Here is a 19107-nt window from a genome sequence, read left to right on the forward strand (position 1 = left end):
TCATGCATGCTCGTATGAATATCTGAACAATTCGGAGTGATCAACAAGCTACACTTACACCGTAAATGTACCATATGCATGACACAACCTTGGTCTGTGAATGCAGTCAAGTAGGCAATAATCAGAAATCTCATGTGATGGTGTAGTGTGTGAGTACTCCCATTAACTAAGATTTCATCAATGAAAGGCAAATCTAGGCAGACATTTTGTAAAGGAAGACCAGCAGTCTGATTCAAACCACAGTAAAACCTTATAATGTTAGGACCTAGATTCCCTCATCCGATACACTCCCCCTGAGACTGATCATTTTCTTTTACCATGTCCTTTAGTAATCATCTATTTCCACAATGATTTGATCACTGATTCTTTCTTTAGGGACAGACAGAAGCAAAACTAAGTCATTTGAGCTTATTTTAAGCCCCTTTTTTTTTTTTTTTTTTTGGAAAATGTTGGAATTTTTTAGGAGCTAGGTTCAACTAACGAGTTGGTCAAGTGGATAGAACTGACACTACCTATCTTCCAAGCAAAATGTTTGCTCCAAATTCCCAAACACATAACAAAATCTAAACCTAATGGGGGCAAAAAGTGCACAATTTCGAACATGAGAAAAACTGACTCTTACTCCTTTAACAGTTTTCAGAAAAACAAGGTTTATCAGAAACATATGGAGCAATAGATGTAAATTGCAGAAATATTGACCCCACTCATATGTAATATATTCATTTGAGCACAAGACATGAGAAACTGAGTATCTAACAATTAAAACAATCTAAAAGAATAAAAAATAATCAAAGAAAATAAAAACAAAGCAAACAAAAATTAAGAAAAAAATGCCCTAGAACAGCTATAGACAAATATCAATATGCTCAATTTCTAGGCATGGTCTATGTGCCCACCTAATCTAGGTGAGTCCATTACCACTCCCCTTCAATGGGTGAATGGTATTAATCTTCTTGACCCAAACTTTCTTCACATCAGGGACAACTGTGTGACTCTTTTCCAAGACATCTAACCGTGTTACTACGTCTCTCATCATGTTGAATAATTTCTCATAACTATTTCTAGAATGGAAATATTCTCTTTTAGGCTCATGACTGTTAAGCTGAAAACACTTAGGACGAATATGTCCAATCTTACCACAGTTATGACACGTAGGAATAAACCTTTGAGAAGGTTGGTTCCTTAACATGTGCATACTTCTCGACTTAGAACTAGATATATAGGAATCAGTTAGAGTTCCCTTACCTTTTCCACCTTTGGAAATTTGAGGAGAAATTACCTTCTTTTCAGCCAAGCTATCTTCTTTGTTCACTGGTTTCACAAAAATCATCTTTGAAGAAGAAGCAACATTAGTAGATAAAATAGCTGATTTATCAAAACCCAATCCAGTTCTATCAAACGAATGTTTCTGATTATGTAGCATTTGATTTAGCTTTTCACTAGAGAATTTTGTTAAATGATTCTTTGATTCATTCAATTCATTCTCTAAGGATTTCACTTTGGCAATTAGCATTTGATTTTCAGACATCAAAGTATTATGAGTAGCAAGAGAATCAGTTAAGGTGACAGAAAGTTGATCATTTTCAAGATTAACCTCATTGAGTTTCTTCAATTGCTGCTTATTCAGCTTTTTCAGTTTAGTGTATTCCACAAAGAGATTATTATAAGCATTTTGCAAATCATCTTCTTCTTCCGAATCATTATCGGACACACCTTGTTTGTCTTGAGAATTACACCCACTATTCTCATGCTCACTCTCATAACTAACTCCAAATGCTAAGTAATTAACTCCCTGTTCAGCATCGTCCTTGTCTGACTCATCACTTTGAGTCACATTAAATGCCTTGCCATTTGACTTTCTCAAGTTAGCACAGTCAACACGAATGTGCCCATGTCCTCCACATTCGTGACACTTGATACCTTTAGGTGACTTTCCTTTCTCAACATTCTCATTTCTAGATTTCTCATAAAATTGTGAATTGCTATTTCTAAAATTTCCTTTCTTGGCTCTAAAGAATTTCCTAAACTTCTTAGCAAACATAGCAATTTCTTCCTCATTTCTAGAATCCTCATCAGATGAACCACAAGAGTCAACCTTAACATTTTTTGCCTTAAGAGCAATATTTTTGGTGTTCTTGTGTTTAGGAAGAATTAGCTCAAAGGTCTGAAGGGAACCTACAAGTTCTTCTACTCTCATAGTATCTAAGTCCTTGCTCTGTTGTATAGCAGCAATTTGGGGAATAAACCTCTCAGGCAAAGATCTTAAGATTTTTTTCACCACTTTAGCATCATCCATTTTCTTTCCCAAATTAATGGTAGAGTTTCTAATGGTACTAAGCTTTGAATAAAATTCATCAAAAGTTTCATCTTCTTGCATTCTAATCTCCTCAAACTGAGAAACCAACATTTGAATTTTTGAAGTTCTAACAACCTTAGTTCCTTCATGTGTGATTTCTAAAGTTTCCCAGGCTTCCTTAGCTATTTTACATCTAGAAATTCTAGAAAATTCATCATTTGAAACAGATATGTAAATAGCATTTATAGCTTTGTCATTAGCAGTAGCATTATTCTTTTCCTCCGTTGTCCATTCAGCTATTGCTTTGTCTGGACGAGTCCATCCAGATTCAACAATATGCCAAACACTAATGGATTTAAAGTATGCTCTCATACGCATTTTCCAAAGCGTATAATTAGTTCCGTCAAAGACGGGAAGGGAATTAGGAGCAACAGTATGAGACATTTGATATGGAGTCTCGGATCACACTCAGGAAATAATTCCTTCACAGAGTGAACCCGCTCTGATACCAATTGAAAATTCTAAAACGACTCCAAACGACACCTATTCAAATGTCTAGGTGATTCACAAATATTAAGCGGAATAAGATCTGACCTAACAATCAATAATAAACCAAATACAGATATGTAATGAAAATCAAGAATACAGATATTTGGTTACGAAGAGGAAACCATTTAGAGAACTCTCTAAATGTAAAACCTTTCTGGGGCAGCCAAACCCAGGAAATCAATCCACCATGAGAAGAATAAGGAATACAAGAAGAATTACAAAACCTTTGCAATTTACTCTTCCTTGTACACGACAAGCGACCCACTTGACTTCTACCGCAGTAGCCCTTTCCAGAACATCTGGCACAATTCTTCTATAAGATTTCCTTTCACCGGAACTCTGATTGGCTTCACGTATTTAACCTTTTCTCAAACAAACCTAGAACAAAATCTCTCTCTCTAGGCTCTCTAATTTTGCTCTCCAAAAAATACGTACAAATAAATGGCAAATTAGTTTGCTTAAATAGAAAATAAAACATAACAAAGCTGCCGTGTTCGGACATGGCTAATCTGGGGTCCGGACATGGCTAGGGTTACATATGCGTAACTTAGTGATGTCCGGACCTCCAAATCTTGTGTCTGGACATCTCAGAAAAATAACGCTTTCTGGAAATGAGGTCCGAACCCAGCTTCTGGCGGTCTGGACCTCTCCTTCAAAATTCAGTTTCTGGAAATCAGGTCCGGACCCAGCTTCTGACGGTCCGGATCTGCTCTGTAAAAAGCAGCTTCTGGAAATTAGGTCCGGACCCAGCTTCTGGCGGTCCGGACCTGCCCATCAAAACAGGCTTGCTGGTTTTTGTGTCCGGACCCGGCTTCTGGCGGTCCGGACATGCCCTTCAACAGGTATTCTCTGGAAATTGGGTCTGGACCTGGCTTCTGGGGGTCCGAACCTGCCTTCTAGAATCTGTTTTCTGGACATGTTAAGATACTTCATTTTCACCAACTTTACACGCAAACCAAATGAGCCAAAACATAACCTAACATAAATGTTACAAGAAACTACTGATCTCAAATTAGCAATAAGATTAGCTGAACCCAAGATTAATGATGTTTTACTTATAATCAATCCTTGGTATTGACATACAAGCAGATACTTTTCCTGTTTTGACCAATTATAAGGCCATCCATCTTTGTATCCTTTTCCTGTTTTCCATCCTCTTCCATGTTGCATTCATGTCGCATATCCCTTGCTGCACCATCAGCAGCTGCGGGTATATATATTGGCGTCTATATCTTATTTATGGTACATGGGCATTGAATTCTGTTGACCGTTTTGCTCCTGAGTAGGCCATACAATGATCAGATTGATCTCTCATGTACCGTTTTAGTACCATTATTTTAAAAATAGATTTATGATTAGTTTGAGGATTGTTCATCTTATCTGTTTGCAAGTCTACTTAAAGACTGTTTATGTTAATAAAAATCATACATAAAATTATTTTCAAACTTTTCTTTGAAGGAGGCCAAATTTCCTGTAAGAACCTATATTACGCACGTACCATGAAATTGATTAATTGGTGGTCTAATATGACTGATTGAGTCATGGTTACCTATTTTATGTACAAGTCAAGCCGTCCAACCAAAGAGCATTCCTATCATATACAAGTCATTAGGATGTACCTAAATGTGTATGATTAGTTTTTCTTTCCTTGTGTGGCTAAGCATCCCTGATTGAATTTCCCAAGCTAAATAGATTAATAGTAAACACTATTCCTATATGGATCTGCATGATTGACCTGCAACATCCATTGAATGATCCCCTAAAAACTTCAAGAAGTCGCCATAATTTTGGTGTCAGTTTTCAAAATAGTTTACGGTAATCTAGTTTTCTTTCATTAAGAAAAGCACCATATTTTCTGAGGATAATCTCTTCACCACTAAAAAGGTATATATGGTTACCCAGTTGAATGATAACAGTTCTCTTAACTAGACAGTGGAGGCTTGCTTATTTTATTTAGAAAAGTCTTTGATATTTTGATTTGCAGATCCAGGTGGGGATGAATAGGTGCAGTAAATACTCCCTAGCCCAAAATAATAGACAATTAATCATCCTCAGTGGTGAAACTTTTTGTAATTAATCATTACATAATAACTAATCAAGCTGCAGCCTGGAGATTTTATGGATAACAAAAAATTTGCAAGAGAAAGATATGGCAACTGTAAAACCTTCAAAAAATCCCAATATAACAATGGAATCCCCCATTTAACAATAAAGTGAGATACATCAGATACTGTAAAAGAACAATTACTATATATCTACATAGGATTTGAGCAAAGTATTCTTTATCTACATCAGAATTCAAAAATGGATAACCCTATTAGATTGAACTGTAATGTGAAATTCAACAGCTGCATCAAGTCATCTGGCTATACAAAACAGAAACTAACCTTCTGCAGATTTTCAACAACTACTTCAAGTTTCCAATTATCAACAAAAACTAACATACAATAATGAGACAGCACTTCACAAATATATCTGCTGTGTAAGTAACGCAATTCTACCACTGAAAATGCAGATAAGAATGTAGTCATCAGGATTCAGAAGATAGTACAAGGCAAAAACTGTTCTGCAGGATGATACAGTCCATATAGGACAACGTGCAGCCGCCAAATCTGTCACCGCAAATTCGGCCAGTCACGATCCTGGAATAACACTCAAAGCAGGAAGAGAAGATTGTACAATGATGCAGCGGTGGAAAAGGAAAGATGTGCAGGCCACGGTTCTGCAGAAAAGGAAAATATTGGAGAAGATCCTCACTCAATGCAGACAGGAAAAGAAACTCAGCTCGACTTGACAAACAGATCGCAATTCTCAAACGAATTCAGTATACAAGGAATACCTTTGTCAAATATTCATGTGATTGGCAATCCCACATTGTCATACACGCTGCATTTCTGCATATAATGATACGGCATTCTCTGTTTTTGTATCAAGAAAACGGTCTGTGAAATGTACTCTTCCACTGTTATTCAAATTGTTTTAAAAACTACCTCAGTTTTTCTGAGACAAAGAACTCATAATCTGGTGAATGCCATCACATTATTTTAGCGAACACAACCTCTAGCAAAAGGAATGCGTTTTCCTCTAGTGTTCTGAGTCTTTAATTCCTTGAGATTTGCAGAACCGTTGAAAAATCTTGATTCTTTCAAAGTAGTTTCAACAGGAATTTTGGGATTAAACAAGCATTCGGCCTGCAAAATGAAGTTTCTCAGGCATTATACCAACACAACATTTGCAAGTATAGTTTGCCAGAAGAAAAAAATAAGAATAGGAATTTGCTGAGAATAGGTTGTAGTAAAAGTGATGAAATAGTGCAGCAAGTCCAGAATTTGATTGTTGTTTCAAGGTTGTCTTGCACTTTACATTCCCATCGACAATGTCACCACAAACTAAAAAAAAATTGTTAATACCCTAAAGAAAATGTTTGCACTTACCAAAATTTCTCTCTAGAAGTTGGTAAATGTAGCATATCACTACCCTAAAAATTTTTCAAAAAAAAAGAGACCTAAGAGAGACTAAAAATCAATTTTATTTTATTTAAAAAAAAAAAAAAAAAATTCATTGCTAAAACTAGGGGTAAAAATGAGGATGTGAATAATAGTTTTTGATATTCGCGCGATTCTTGCCGATTAATAAATGCAGTTATTATCCGTTATTCCTATACAAGATAATAAGTGTTTCGGACCTTAAAGTTGTAATTCTTGCTTCGAAAAAAGGCATTATCTATAGTTGAACATTATTATTCATAATTTCATATCATACTTGCTAATCATTTTGCCAAGAAATTTTCATCTCATACATTATTTAGCTTCGTATATCATATATTTATAGTTGGTAACACGAAAAAAAATACTTGAAAAAATAGTAATAATAAATTTATAACATATAAAGCAATTCAATCAAAAAAATTAGAAAAGTTTCTTGGCTGTGAAATTCAACAACATTACAAATCTAGCAAATAAAAAAGAAAATAATAAAAAAAAATTTAAAAAAAAAAAAACATAAATTACAAATCCGGCAAACATAGAAAAAAGTAACAAAAATAAATTAAAAATCAAAAATCAAAAAATCAAAAAATCAAAAAATAAAAAATAAAAAGTTGTTGTAAGGTATGACTTTGAGACAGTGGCGGAGCTAGGATGTTCACTCTGGGGGTCAAAATTTTGTTTATGAATAAAAAAATAAAATTAATTAAAAATATTAAAAAAAAAGAAATATAAAAAATGATTTTTTTAGTCTCCTTTTTGTGCTTTGCAAGTTGCACACATGTTAGCATGTATCAAGCTTGTCTTCTTCCATACTTTAAGAAAATTATTGGGGCCTCCAAGAAATAGCTTAATCGGTTGAGACCACGTCTAATGAAGCGGAGGTCACTAGTTTAAATCCTTTCCTCCCCTTCTTGTGCGGACATATATATATATATATATATATATATTGGGAAGAGTTGAACATGTGAACAAGACTTCATAATTTTATTAAGATTTTTTGGTCTCCTTCTTGTGCTTTGTAAGTTACACGTTGTACCTTTTTTATTTTTTTTTTATTTTTCTCTTACACGCGTGTACCTTATCTTCTTCCATAGTTTATGGAAAATATTGGGAATAGCATCATCTTCAACCTTTTGTTCTTCTACAACTACAAATCTGCACGTTTCAAGTTATAATGGTTAAAGTCGACTCAACTGCATCATCTTCAACCTTTGGTCGAGGAGAGCATTTGGCCTCAAGAGTTGTTGAGGGGGGCATAACCAGTTGTTGAGGGGGGAATAATCTTAGCTGAGGGGGACATAAGAAAAAATTTTACATAGGTAAGGAGAATTTTTAGGAGTTGAGGGCGGCTCAACTCCCATGGCTCCCCCCTGCTTTGAGATGATAGTAGAAAAACACGTAGCATAACCTATAGGTCAGAAACTTATCAAATCTAACACGAAATCCTTTAAGTGATTTTATATATATAAAGGGAATGCGAATAGTGGTCATATGTTATTTTACAATATCAATTTAAGGTGGGTTTAGGAAAATACATGTCAAATTCGCACAACAGTTGCCTTATGAGTACGCTGAGTTTTTTTTTTTTTTTTTTTAGTTTAGAAGCTGATAGTTTGAAAGAAGTAGGTTGACTTTTCCGACAAATAGTTTGCTGCCAACAAAATGGGACACCGCAACAACAAATCGTTCATTGGCGTAGTAGTCAGTTGACTTTACGAACTTCCTCTCGCATAAGGAAGCGAAACGAGTATTTAGCCCTGTTCCTGGATTCTCTTCTCTCAAGCCACTCTGCAAAAATTATTTGCAGCCATGGATACCAAGAAGAATCCATGGCTCATGCTTTCTCTTGTCTTCCTCGGCTTATCTGTCAACAACCATCTTTCCCTTGGAGCTGACACCATCTCTGCCAACCAATCTCTCTTTGGTGACCAAACCATTGCCTCTGCAGGTGGGAGCTTTGTACTGGGTTTCTTCCAAACAGGTAACTCTTCTAACTACTATATAGGCATGTGGTATAGTCTCAACAAAGTCTCAACCAAAACCATAGTTTGGTTGGCAAATAGAGATAAACCAGTCTCTGATATAAGTTCTGTATTAAGAATCTCGGATGGTAATTTGGTTCTCTTCAATGAGTCCCAAATCCCAGTTTGGTCCACAAATTTGACCACCAACACTTCAAGTCCTATAGAAGCTGTTCTTCTAGATGAAGGAAATCTTGTTGTGAGAGATGGGTCTAATTCATCGCAATATTTATGGCAAAGTTTTGATCACCCAGCTCATACATGGCTTCTTGGTAGTAAGATTGGATTCAACAAAACTACCAATGAAAACCAACAACTCATTTCATGGAAGAATGAGCAGGATCCTACAACAGGGCTCTTCAATCTTCAGGTAGAGGCAAATACCAGTTCGTATATTATTACGTGGAATAGGTCCATTCAGTATTGGACTAATGGAGCTTGGGATGGGAAGATATTTAGCTTAGTTCCTGAAATGATGGCCAATTATATCTACAACTTCAGTTATGTTAACAACACAAATGAGAGTTATTTCACCTATTCTCTTTATAATCCTTCCACCATTTCTCAATTTGTGTTGGATGTTTCTGGGCAGATTAAGCAACTAACATGGTTAGCAAATACCAATCGGTGGAATTTGTTTTGGGTTCAACCGAAAACACAATGCGAGGTTTATGCTTTTTGCGGAGCTTTTGCTATCTGCAACCAAAATTCCTTGTCTTTTTGTAGCTGTTTGACAGGTTTTGTTCCTAAGTCGCAGAACGAATGGAATTTGTTCGAGTATTTTGGTGGGTGCATGAGGAGAAATGCTTTACAGTGTGAGAATACCAATCTTACTAATAGGCAGGCGGACAGGTTCTTTCCAATGCCTAGCATGGCATTGCCTGTACAACTCTTAGGGGTGAATACCAATTTCAGATGCTCAGCGGAATTAATATACCCCTCTTTGTGCAAATTAAATAGTAACACAGTAGCAAAATAATAATCAAGCGAACCCACAAGCAAGACACCAAGATTTTTATGTGAAAAACCCTCCAATGCGAAGGTAAAAATCACGGGACCTAGTCCAATTAAATCTTTCACTATCAACAATAATGAGTTTACAATTATCTTCCCTAGAGAAATATCTAGAGGTTATCACCACATCAAGAATACATGCATTCTTGGATTAAACATAAATTCATCACCCTAAAGTGGATTCCAACAAGAATAAAGAAAGATCTCACCAAATAGGTATTAGCAACCAAGCGATTGGAGAGGAATTCCAACGATCGACACCTGTCAATACATAGCACTCGTCGTCAAGAGCAACACTCTAAAATTGCATCAAGATCGAACCACAAACGACCTTCCAATCTCTGATGGATGTGAAAAAGCGTAACCCTTTTCTTCTTTTTTTCTTTTTCTCTCTCCCTGTGCCGCACTCTTTCTTTCTTCTCCTTATTTTTCTCTTCTTTTTGTCTCTTAGTCTCCTAGTCTCTTGTGAACACAAAAGCACAAAGTGCTTTTCCTTTTATATTGCACACAAAGGGTTTCAACCCTTTGTGCTTATCCACGTGGGTTGGTCCCCACATAAAGAGGGACAACCCCAACAAATCTCCCCCTCCCGATTATGTGGAGGGCTCCACCAAGCCCGCCGCGCTTCTGCAAATTTCAAGCTTTTGCATAGGCAACGGTTTTGTCATCATATCGGACCCATTGTCATCAATATGGATTTTCTCAATCTGTAATAGCTTATCCTCCAGTGCATCACGAATCCAATGACACTTAACATCGATATGTTTCGATATTGAATGGAAAGTTGAATTCTTACTGAGATGGATGCCACTCTGACTATTATAGTAAAGCACATACCTCTCTTGCTGTAGACCCAATTCTTGTAAGAACTTTTTCATCTATAACAATTCCTTGGCCGCTTCAGTGATAGCAATGCACTCTGCCTCTGTGGTAGACAAAGCAACACACTTCTGCAATCTGGACTGCCATGACACTGCTCCCCCTGAATAAGTAATCAGGTATCCTGAAGTAAATTTTCTAGAATCAATATCCCAAGCCATATCTGCGTCTGTGAACCCATCAAGCACTTGTTGACCACTGCCAAAGCACAAACATACTATCAAAATACCTCTAAGATACCTGAGAATTCATTTCATAGCTGGCCAATGTTCTTTGCTAGGATTAGAAAGGAACCGAGTGACAACTCCAATTTCATGAGCGATATCAAGCCTCGTACACACCATGGCGTATATCAAGCTACCCATGCCTGACGCATAAGGCACTTTCTTCATTTCACCTTTTCCTTTCTCACTTGTAGGACTTTTTTTTGAACTCAACTTCAAATAACCTGCAAGTATAGAGCTCACCAGTTTTGCCTTGCTCATGTTGAACTTGTCCAATACCTTCTCGATATAGCTCTCTTGTGATAGCCACAACTTTCCTTTCTTCCTATCACGAGAGATCTTCATACCAAGGATTTGCTTTGCGGATCCCAAGTCCTTCATAGCAAAGGACTTACTCAATTCTTTCTTCAGTCTGTCAATTTTACTAGTGTCATGACAAACAATCAACATGTCATCCACATATAGCAAGAGAATAATAAATTCTTCATCAGAGAATTTCTTCACAAACACACAATGATCTGATGTAGTTCTGTCATACCCATGATCAACCATAAATGAATCAAACTTCTTATACCACTGTCTCGGTGCCTGCTTGAGTCCGTACAAGCTCTTTTTCAACCGACACACTAAGTGTTCTTTGCCTTTAGCTGTGAACCCCTCTAGTTGCTCCATATAAATTTCTTCGCCCAAGTCACCATGAAGGAAAGCAGTCTTCACATCAAGCTGTTCGATCTTCAAATTCATTTTGGCAGCCAAACTCAAAACAACTCTAATAGAAGACATCTTTACCACGGGTGAGAAAATTTCATCAAAATCAATGCCCTTCTTTTGACCGAACCCCTTTACAATTAGTCGCTCCTTGTACCTTGGCTGTGATCTGTTTGGTTCAATCTTGCATTTGAACACCCATTTATTCTTGAGTGCTCTCTTGCCCTTAGGCAGTTCTACCAAATCATATGTGTGATTCTCATGCAAGGATTTCATCTCGTCTTGCATGGCTTCTAACCATTGATTTTTCTGGTCATGTAGCATAACCTCTTGATAACTTTCTAGCTCTCTCCCATCAGAAAGTAACACATACTCATTAACTGAATACGTTCTGGAAGGTTGTCGGTCACTGGTAGATCTCCTCAACTGAATCTCAGCGGCTGGTTCTGAAGAAGCTTGCTCTGGGTGCTCTTCTAACTCTACAGTATCAATTGCAGGCTCACCATTTTCATCAACTGTATCAACATGTTTTTCTTGTACATCTCCCATGTGTTCATCATGCATCACACAAGGAGGAATAACTGGATCCAAATCAACACGGTATTCACTGAGAGATTCTGCCTTTTTCTGATCTAAGTCTTCAATGATTTGATCTTCAAAGAATACGACATCTCTGCTTCGTATGATTTTATTATTAACTGGATCCCACAATCAATAACCAAACTCCTCATGCCCATAACCCATGAAGATACATTGCTTGACTTTGCTATCAAGCTTTGACCTCTCATCTCTAGGAATATGGATGAATGCCCTGCAGCCAAACACTCTCAAGTGCTCAAAAGAAACATGTTTCCATGTCCAAACCCTTTGAGGAATGTTACCATCCAAAGGAACTGAAGGAGAAAGATTTATCAAGTCAACTGTTGTCCTTATTGCGTCACCCCAAAAATGTATAGGCGATTTTACATGAGAGAGCATACACCTGATTCTCTCACAGATGGTTCTGTTCATTCTCTCTGCTACGCCATTATGCTGTAGGGTCTTGGGCACAACTTTTCTCAAGCATGATCCCATGACTACCGCAATACTTTTCAAACGGTCCTCTGTATTCATCACCATTGTCTGCACGGACGCATTTTAACTGCCTTCTAGTTTCTCTTTCAACCTTCATATGAAAAACTTTGAACACACCCAATACCTGATATTTGGTTTTCAAAGCAAACACCCATACCTTTCTAAAGTGGTCATCAATAAAAGTCACATAATAAAGAGCACCACCTAGAGTTTTAGTGTTCATAGTGCAGACATCAGTGTAAACTAAATCAAAAATATTTAGACTTTCTTGATGAAGAGGATTTTTGAAATGAAACTGTTCTTTGTTTTCCAACAAGACAATGAGTACAGGGCGTTAGTGACGTACTTTTATTATTAGGTAAGAGCTGTTCCTTGGCGAGAATCTGAAGTCTCACTCATGTGATCAAGCCTCTTGTGCTATAGCTCAGTGGAGTTTTCATTCTCAACAACAATCGCTTCATCCTTGACTAGTCTTGCAGCTGTCTTATAGAAAGTGTTGGTCCTTTTTCCCCTGGCTAAGATAAGAGAACCCTTGCTCAGTTTTCACTGTCTACCTCCAAGGTAATTGTGGTAGCTTTCATCATCAAGTTTCCTAATAGAAATCAAGTTGAAGCGCATTTCAAGAACATGTCTAACATCCTTGAGAATCAATTTGCACCCAATGTTGGTTTCTAGCTGTATATTTCTGATGCCCACAACTTTACACTTTGCTTCATTTCTCATCCTAACCCAACCAAAATCGCCACTGGTATAGGAGGAGAAGAAATCTCTATGTGGAGTAATATGAAAAGATGTTGTTGTATCAACTACCCACATAGATTTATCACATGCGAGATTAGCATAAGCTTCATCAAAAGCAAATACCACATCACCATCAGATGCAACTGCTGCACTGTCTTTTTCTTCTTGACGTTCTTCATCTTTTCTTTTCAACTATTTCCTTTTAAACTTTTTGCAATCTTGTCTTAGATGCCCAGGCTTGCCACAGTGAAAACATTTTATGTCTATTTTTGAATAGGACTTTCCTCTTGACTTGTCACGATTGTCATACCTGTGAGGTTTTCTGCTTTTACTTCTCTCCCGCCTTTCTAAAACAAGTTCCTCTAAATGAGAAGAAATACCTTGCTCTTTTCTTCTTGCCTCTTCATTGAACATGTTGTCTTTTACCATACCCATAGGTATTACACCATTGGGAGCCGAATTACTGAGCGACACTACCAAGGTTTCCCAATTGTCTAGCAAATAACTTAACACAAGTAACACTTGCACCTCATCATCTAGTGCAAATTTCATGGTAGACAGCTCATTCAACAATCCCTGGAAATTACTCAGATGCTCCGTAACACTATGCCCATCTTTGTACTTCAAATTCACAAGCCTTCTTATCATAAATGCTTTGTTTTGAGCAGTCTTTCGTTCATAAAGACTTTCTAATTTCTGCCAAAGATTGTAAACATCAACTTCTTTAGCTACATGATGAAAGACACTTTGATCAACCCACTACCTAATATATCCAACGGCTTTCCTATTCAATTTCTTCTAATCATTGTTGGTTGCAGCAACTGGTTTGACACCTTTCAACTCAATGGGGTCAAACAATTTCTTGCAATATAAAATATCTTCCATCCTAGTCTTCCAAATTAAATAATTGAAAGCTGTGAGTTTAACTATGCTGTTAGATGACTCTTCCATTTAATTCACACAAGAACTTCACACGAACAATGAACCAAAGGCTCTGATACCACTTTGTTAGGGGTGAACACCAATTTTAGATGCTCAACGGAATTAATCTACCCCTCTTTGTACAAATTAAATAGTAACACAGTAGCAAAATAATAATCAAGCAAACCCACAAGCAAGACACCAAGATTTTTACGTGATACCCTCTAGTGCAAAGGTAAAAACCACTGGACCTAGTCCAGTTTAATCTTCCACTATCAACAATAATGAGTTTACAATTGTCTTCCCTAGAAAAATATCTTGAGGTTATCACCACATCAAGAATACATGCATTCTTGGATTAAACATAAATTCATCACCCTAAAGTGGATTCCAACAAGAATAAAGAAAGATCTCACCAAGTAGGTATTAGCAACCAAGCGATTGGAAATGAATTCCAACAATTGACACCAGTCAATACGTAGCACTCGTCGTAAGGAGCAACGCTCTAAAATCAAGATCGAACCACAAACGACCTTCCAATCTCTGATGGATTTGAAAAAGCGTAACCATTTTTCTTCTTTTTTTTCTTTTGCTTTCTCTCCCTGCGCTGCACTCTTTCTTTCTTCTCCTTATTTTTCTCTTCTTTTTGTCTCTTAGTCTCCTAGTCTCACGTGAACACTAAAGCACAAAGTGCTTTTCTTTTTATATTGCACACAAAGGGTTTCAACCCTTTGAAGCATCCACGTGGGTTGGTCCCCACATAAAGAGGGACCACCCCAACAACAACCAAAGTCTGTTGAGGTTGGAAATGCTGCAGAATGTGAATCCACCTGCTTGAGTAACTGCTCTTGCACTGCTTATGCTTATGAAATCAATAATTGTTCAATTTGGGTTGGAGATCTCTTGAATCTGCAACAACTCTCAGGAGATGATTCTAATGGGAGAACTCTGTATCTCAAACTTGCAGAGTTCTCAAGTAAAAAGAATAATAAGGGGATAATTGTTGCGGGCTCAGTTGCAGCAGTTCTGCTAGGCCTTTTTGTGGTTGTAATCCTTAGAAGGAGAAGGAGAGCTGTTGGGACAGGAAAAACAGTAGAGGGTTCATTGGTGGCATTTGGGTACAGAGACTTGCAAAATGCGACCAAGAATTTTTCGGACAAGTTGGGGGGAGGAGGCTTTGGTTCTGTTTTCAAAGCGACGTTATCTGATTCAACAGTCATAACAGTCAAAAAACTTGAAAGCATCAACCAAGGAGAGAAGCAATTCCGCACAGAAGTCAGTACAATTGGTACAATCCAACAAGAAATCTTGTTCGGCTTCGCGGGTTTTGCTCTGAAGGTACTAGAAAGTTGCTGGTCTATGATTATATGCCAAATGGCTCTTTAGAATCTCAACTTTTCCATCATGAGTTTTTGGACTGGAAAACAAGATACCGGAGTGCTATAGGAACAGCTAGAGGGTTGGCTTATCTCCATGATAAGTGCAGAGAGTGCATCATACACTGTGACATAAAACCCGAGAACATTCTTCTAGATGCTTATTTGTGTCCAAAAGTGGCAGATTTTGGCCTGGCAAAGCTTGTTGGGCGGGAATTCAGCCAAGTCCTGACAACCATGAGAGGCACAAGAGGTTATCTTGCTCCTGAGTGGATTTCAGGGGTGCCCATTACAGCCAAGGCCGATGTTTACAGCTATGAAATGATGCTTTTCAAATTTGTCTCAGGAAGGAGAAACTCTGAGCCATCTGCAGATGGCAAAGCTGGATTCTTCCCAGCTCGGGCTGCAAGCCTCATAGCTGAAGGGGGCGATGTCCTTAGCTTATTAGATCCCAGGTTAAAGGGAATCGCTGATGTAGTAGAGCTCACAAGAGTTTGTAAGGATGCTTGTTGGTGCATCCAAGATGATGAAACTAAGAGGCCGCCGATGGGTCAGATAGTTCAAATCCTTGAGGGAGTTTTAGATGTGAATCTGGCCCCGATTCCAAGATCTCTCCTACTGTTTGCTGACAACCAGGAGAACATAGTTTTCTTCACTGAGTCATCCTCTCAGTCGAAAAGAAATAAATAATAAACACCGTTCCTATATTGATCAGCATGCTCGATCTGCAACATCCATTGAATGATCCACTAAAAACTTCAAAAAGTAGCCATAATTTTGGTGACAGTTTTCAAAATAGTTTACTGTAATCTAATTTTCTTTCATTAAGAAAAGAAGCATATTTGCCGGGGACAATTCTCTTCACCCCTAAAAAAAGCATGGTTACCCTAAATAATTCTCTTGCCGGTATTATTTAGAGAAGTCTTTGATATTTTGATTTGCAGATCCAGGTGGGGATGAATAGGTGCAGCAAATACTCCCCTAACCCCAAAATAATAGACAATCATCCTTAGTGGTGAAACTTTGAGTTTGTAATAAATCATTATATAATAACCAATCAAGCTGCAGCCTGGTGATTTTGTGGAGACAATAATAATAATAATAATAATAAATTGCTAGAGAAAGATATGGCAACTGTAGAACCTTCACAAAATCCAATATTCCAATGAAATCTCCAATTTAACAAAAAAAAAAAAAAAAAGTGAGATTTATCTGATACTGTACAAGAACAATTACTATATATCTACTAATGTGAAAATCAACAGCTGCATCAAATCATCTAGCTATACAAAACTGAAACTAACCTTCTGCAGCTTTTCAACAACACTACTTCAAGTTTCCAATTATCAACAAAAAACTAACATACAGTAGTAAGGCCACCCTAACAGATGTAACTTGCCTTTTTTCCTACCGCACTTTACAAAACTATCTGCTGTGTAAGTAACGCAGTTCTACCAAAGGAATGCAGAAAAGAATGTGCTCATCAGTTTTTCCGAGAACTAAAGAACTCATAATCTGGCTGCCGGTTGAATGCCATCACATTATTTTTGCGAACACAACCTCTAGCAAAAAGTAATGCATTTTCCTCAAGTGTTCTGAGTCTTTCCTTGAGAATTTCAGAGCCGTTGGAAGGTGTTGATTCTTTCAAAGTAGTTTCAACAGGGATTTTGGGATCAAACCAGCATTCACCCTGCAAAAGGAAGCTTGTCACATTTCTCACCAACACATCATTTGCAACTAAACTTTGCCAGAAGAAAAAATAAGCATAAGAATTAGCATAGAAGAGAAGCTCTAAACAATTTTCACATTCTTCACAGGAGCACTAAAATGTTTTAGTCAGATATGATAAACTGAGAGAAGCACCAACTTCCATATATTAAATTTAAATGCTGACAACAAAAGCACTTACATTCAAAAGGAAAATATGGTGTAATTTAGAGTAGATAAAAATAAAAATGTCAATAACCAAATACTAATGTTCTACGAATTATCTTTCCCCCCCTCAGTTCAGAACACTACCCCTATGGAAGTGGATTCCCTTCCATGAGATAAAACATTCCTCACAGCCTTCAATATATAAGTTTCCATTCTTTAAAGTGCTTATTAGCGTATTAATATCTCGCGCCATTTTAGTTTCTCGGCTCTATAGAGAAATTAGCATATTCAATCATTCATGGTTTTTAATTGCTCATACCAAGAAATTTAATCCCTATCAATCATTGAAGTCTTATATATCAAGAAAGTTAAATCCTGGTGTAAAGATTCCAGAGTGCAAGATAAGTTTCAACTCTTTACCTGTGTATTGTAGCTTTGCAATCCTAACACAGGGGAGACAATGCAGAATGCGTTCTTATTCAGAGAATCACTTAAAATGTGTCTCTGGACCAGATGTCCTAGTGAATGGAAAGTCAAAAATGATGCACGGAAGTTCCCTTCTGGAATTCGATATATCGGATACCAGGCCACTGAAAACCTGAAACCATTGATCCAAGTTTTGCAAATAAGCTAAGATCAGTGATGAAAAAGAAAGAAAACGAGTATACACACAATAACTAGAATTATTTTGGTACTCACCAAGATGCAGGATGTAGTTCTTGAAGATTCATAAGTTCTAGATTTGAAGGGTCACCATATATTTGACGACTAGAAGTTCCAATATCAACAAGCTCTACAATTCTGCAATAATCAAGAAATTAACCCTCAATGTGTAATTAATACTAGGTTGCAGAATTAGCCCACAATAGCATCACAAATCCTCAGAATATATTACTCCAATCAGTATAGCTTCTTACGTGATTTCACAAGTCAATATAACTAGGTTGCAGAACAATTTCTTATTAGAAAACACAAGTAATGACCACAAATTTAAACCCATCAATTGATTAAACCAGTAATCAGCATATTCTTGTTGAGTTGCAGATGTGAGAGCAATACAATATTTTATGCAGAAAAAACGAGGAAAATAAAGTTGCAGGCACATACTTCTCGTGGAGAGGTTTTCGATATTGTGGCTGGTCAGATTCAAAAAATTCAAATACGAGCTCAGTATCAAATGAGGCAGATAAAGAATCTAAATTCGAACTATCACTTTCTTTACATGGGGAAACCTTTGACGAACTGACAGGTTCCTGAACTGAGTCAAAGTTCCGCACTGGTTCCATATTCTCATTCGAATTGCGATTAACCTCAACAGCTTCTGAATGTTTGGCAAACAATGTTTTTGGAAAAGAGAAGTGTGGTCCAACTTCTCCTTTGTCCTGCATTTCGAGGTTGGTGTGTTCTCTACTTTCATCAGAATATTCAGGGAGATGTCGGTAGCCAAACAACTGAACGGCTGAAAGGAAAGGGACAAAATGAGCATGAAAGGATATGGAATCACTATGCAAGCCATTCAAATTCTGAAGATCTTCTGCCTTGACTTCCAAACCATAATTCCCAGGTTTCTCATACCAGTTCCAAACAACATCTAGTGATACATTTGGAGCCTGATGCTTGCAGAGGAGACTATGAGACAGCTGTTTATCTATGCAAACAGCACATTTCTCATACACACACGAAGAAGAGATAACTGGAGCAAATGAATGGATGAGTCTTTCAAATTCTGCAAGTGGATAGCCCATTACATAGTGAATGCCCTCCGATGCTAGTTGCAATTGGTAAGCAGCCTTTAAAGCTTCTGAAGCCATACGTGAGCCTATTAAGACTCTTGGATTTAACTTTGTTTTTTCACCATATATTACTGAATCTTTTGTACTTTCAACTTTCTGACCATCTACTTCGGCAATGGAACTTTCTGAGATACGGGACTCACCAGCA

The 19107-nt window shown here is 37.3% G+C and overlaps 1 protein-coding gene and 2 pseudogenes across 1 annotated transcript in view; 2 read left to right on the forward strand and 1 right to left on the reverse strand.

The window, feature by feature from the left end:
• Window positions 1–5639, forward strand: part of LOC132181703 (G-type lectin S-receptor-like serine/threonine-protein kinase At2g19130) — a 13207-nt pseudogene extending 7568 nt beyond the window's left edge.
• Window positions 5640–8124: 2485 nt separating this feature from the next.
• LOC132181704 (G-type lectin S-receptor-like serine/threonine-protein kinase At2g19130) lies at window positions 8125–15981 on the forward strand (annotated as a pseudogene).
• A 517-nt stretch (window positions 15982–16498) lies between these two features.
• Window positions 16499–19107, reverse strand: part of LOC132180275 (uncharacterized) — a gene marked incomplete in the record, with an annotated part of 5169 nt that continues 2560 nt past the window's right edge. The window contains 4 exon segments of the mRNA XM_059593034.1: window positions 16499–16981; window positions 17587–17764; window positions 17866–17967; window positions 18274–19107. Of these exon segments, the coding sequence (XP_059449017.1) occupies window positions 16775–16981; window positions 17587–17764; window positions 17866–17967; window positions 18274–19107 (1321 nt within the window).

This window comes from Corylus avellana, chromosome ca5 (genome assembly GCF_901000735.1).
Source record: "Corylus avellana chromosome ca5, CavTom2PMs-1.0".
NCBI classification, from domain to species: Eukaryota; Viridiplantae; Streptophyta; class Magnoliopsida; order Fagales; family Betulaceae; genus Corylus; species Corylus avellana.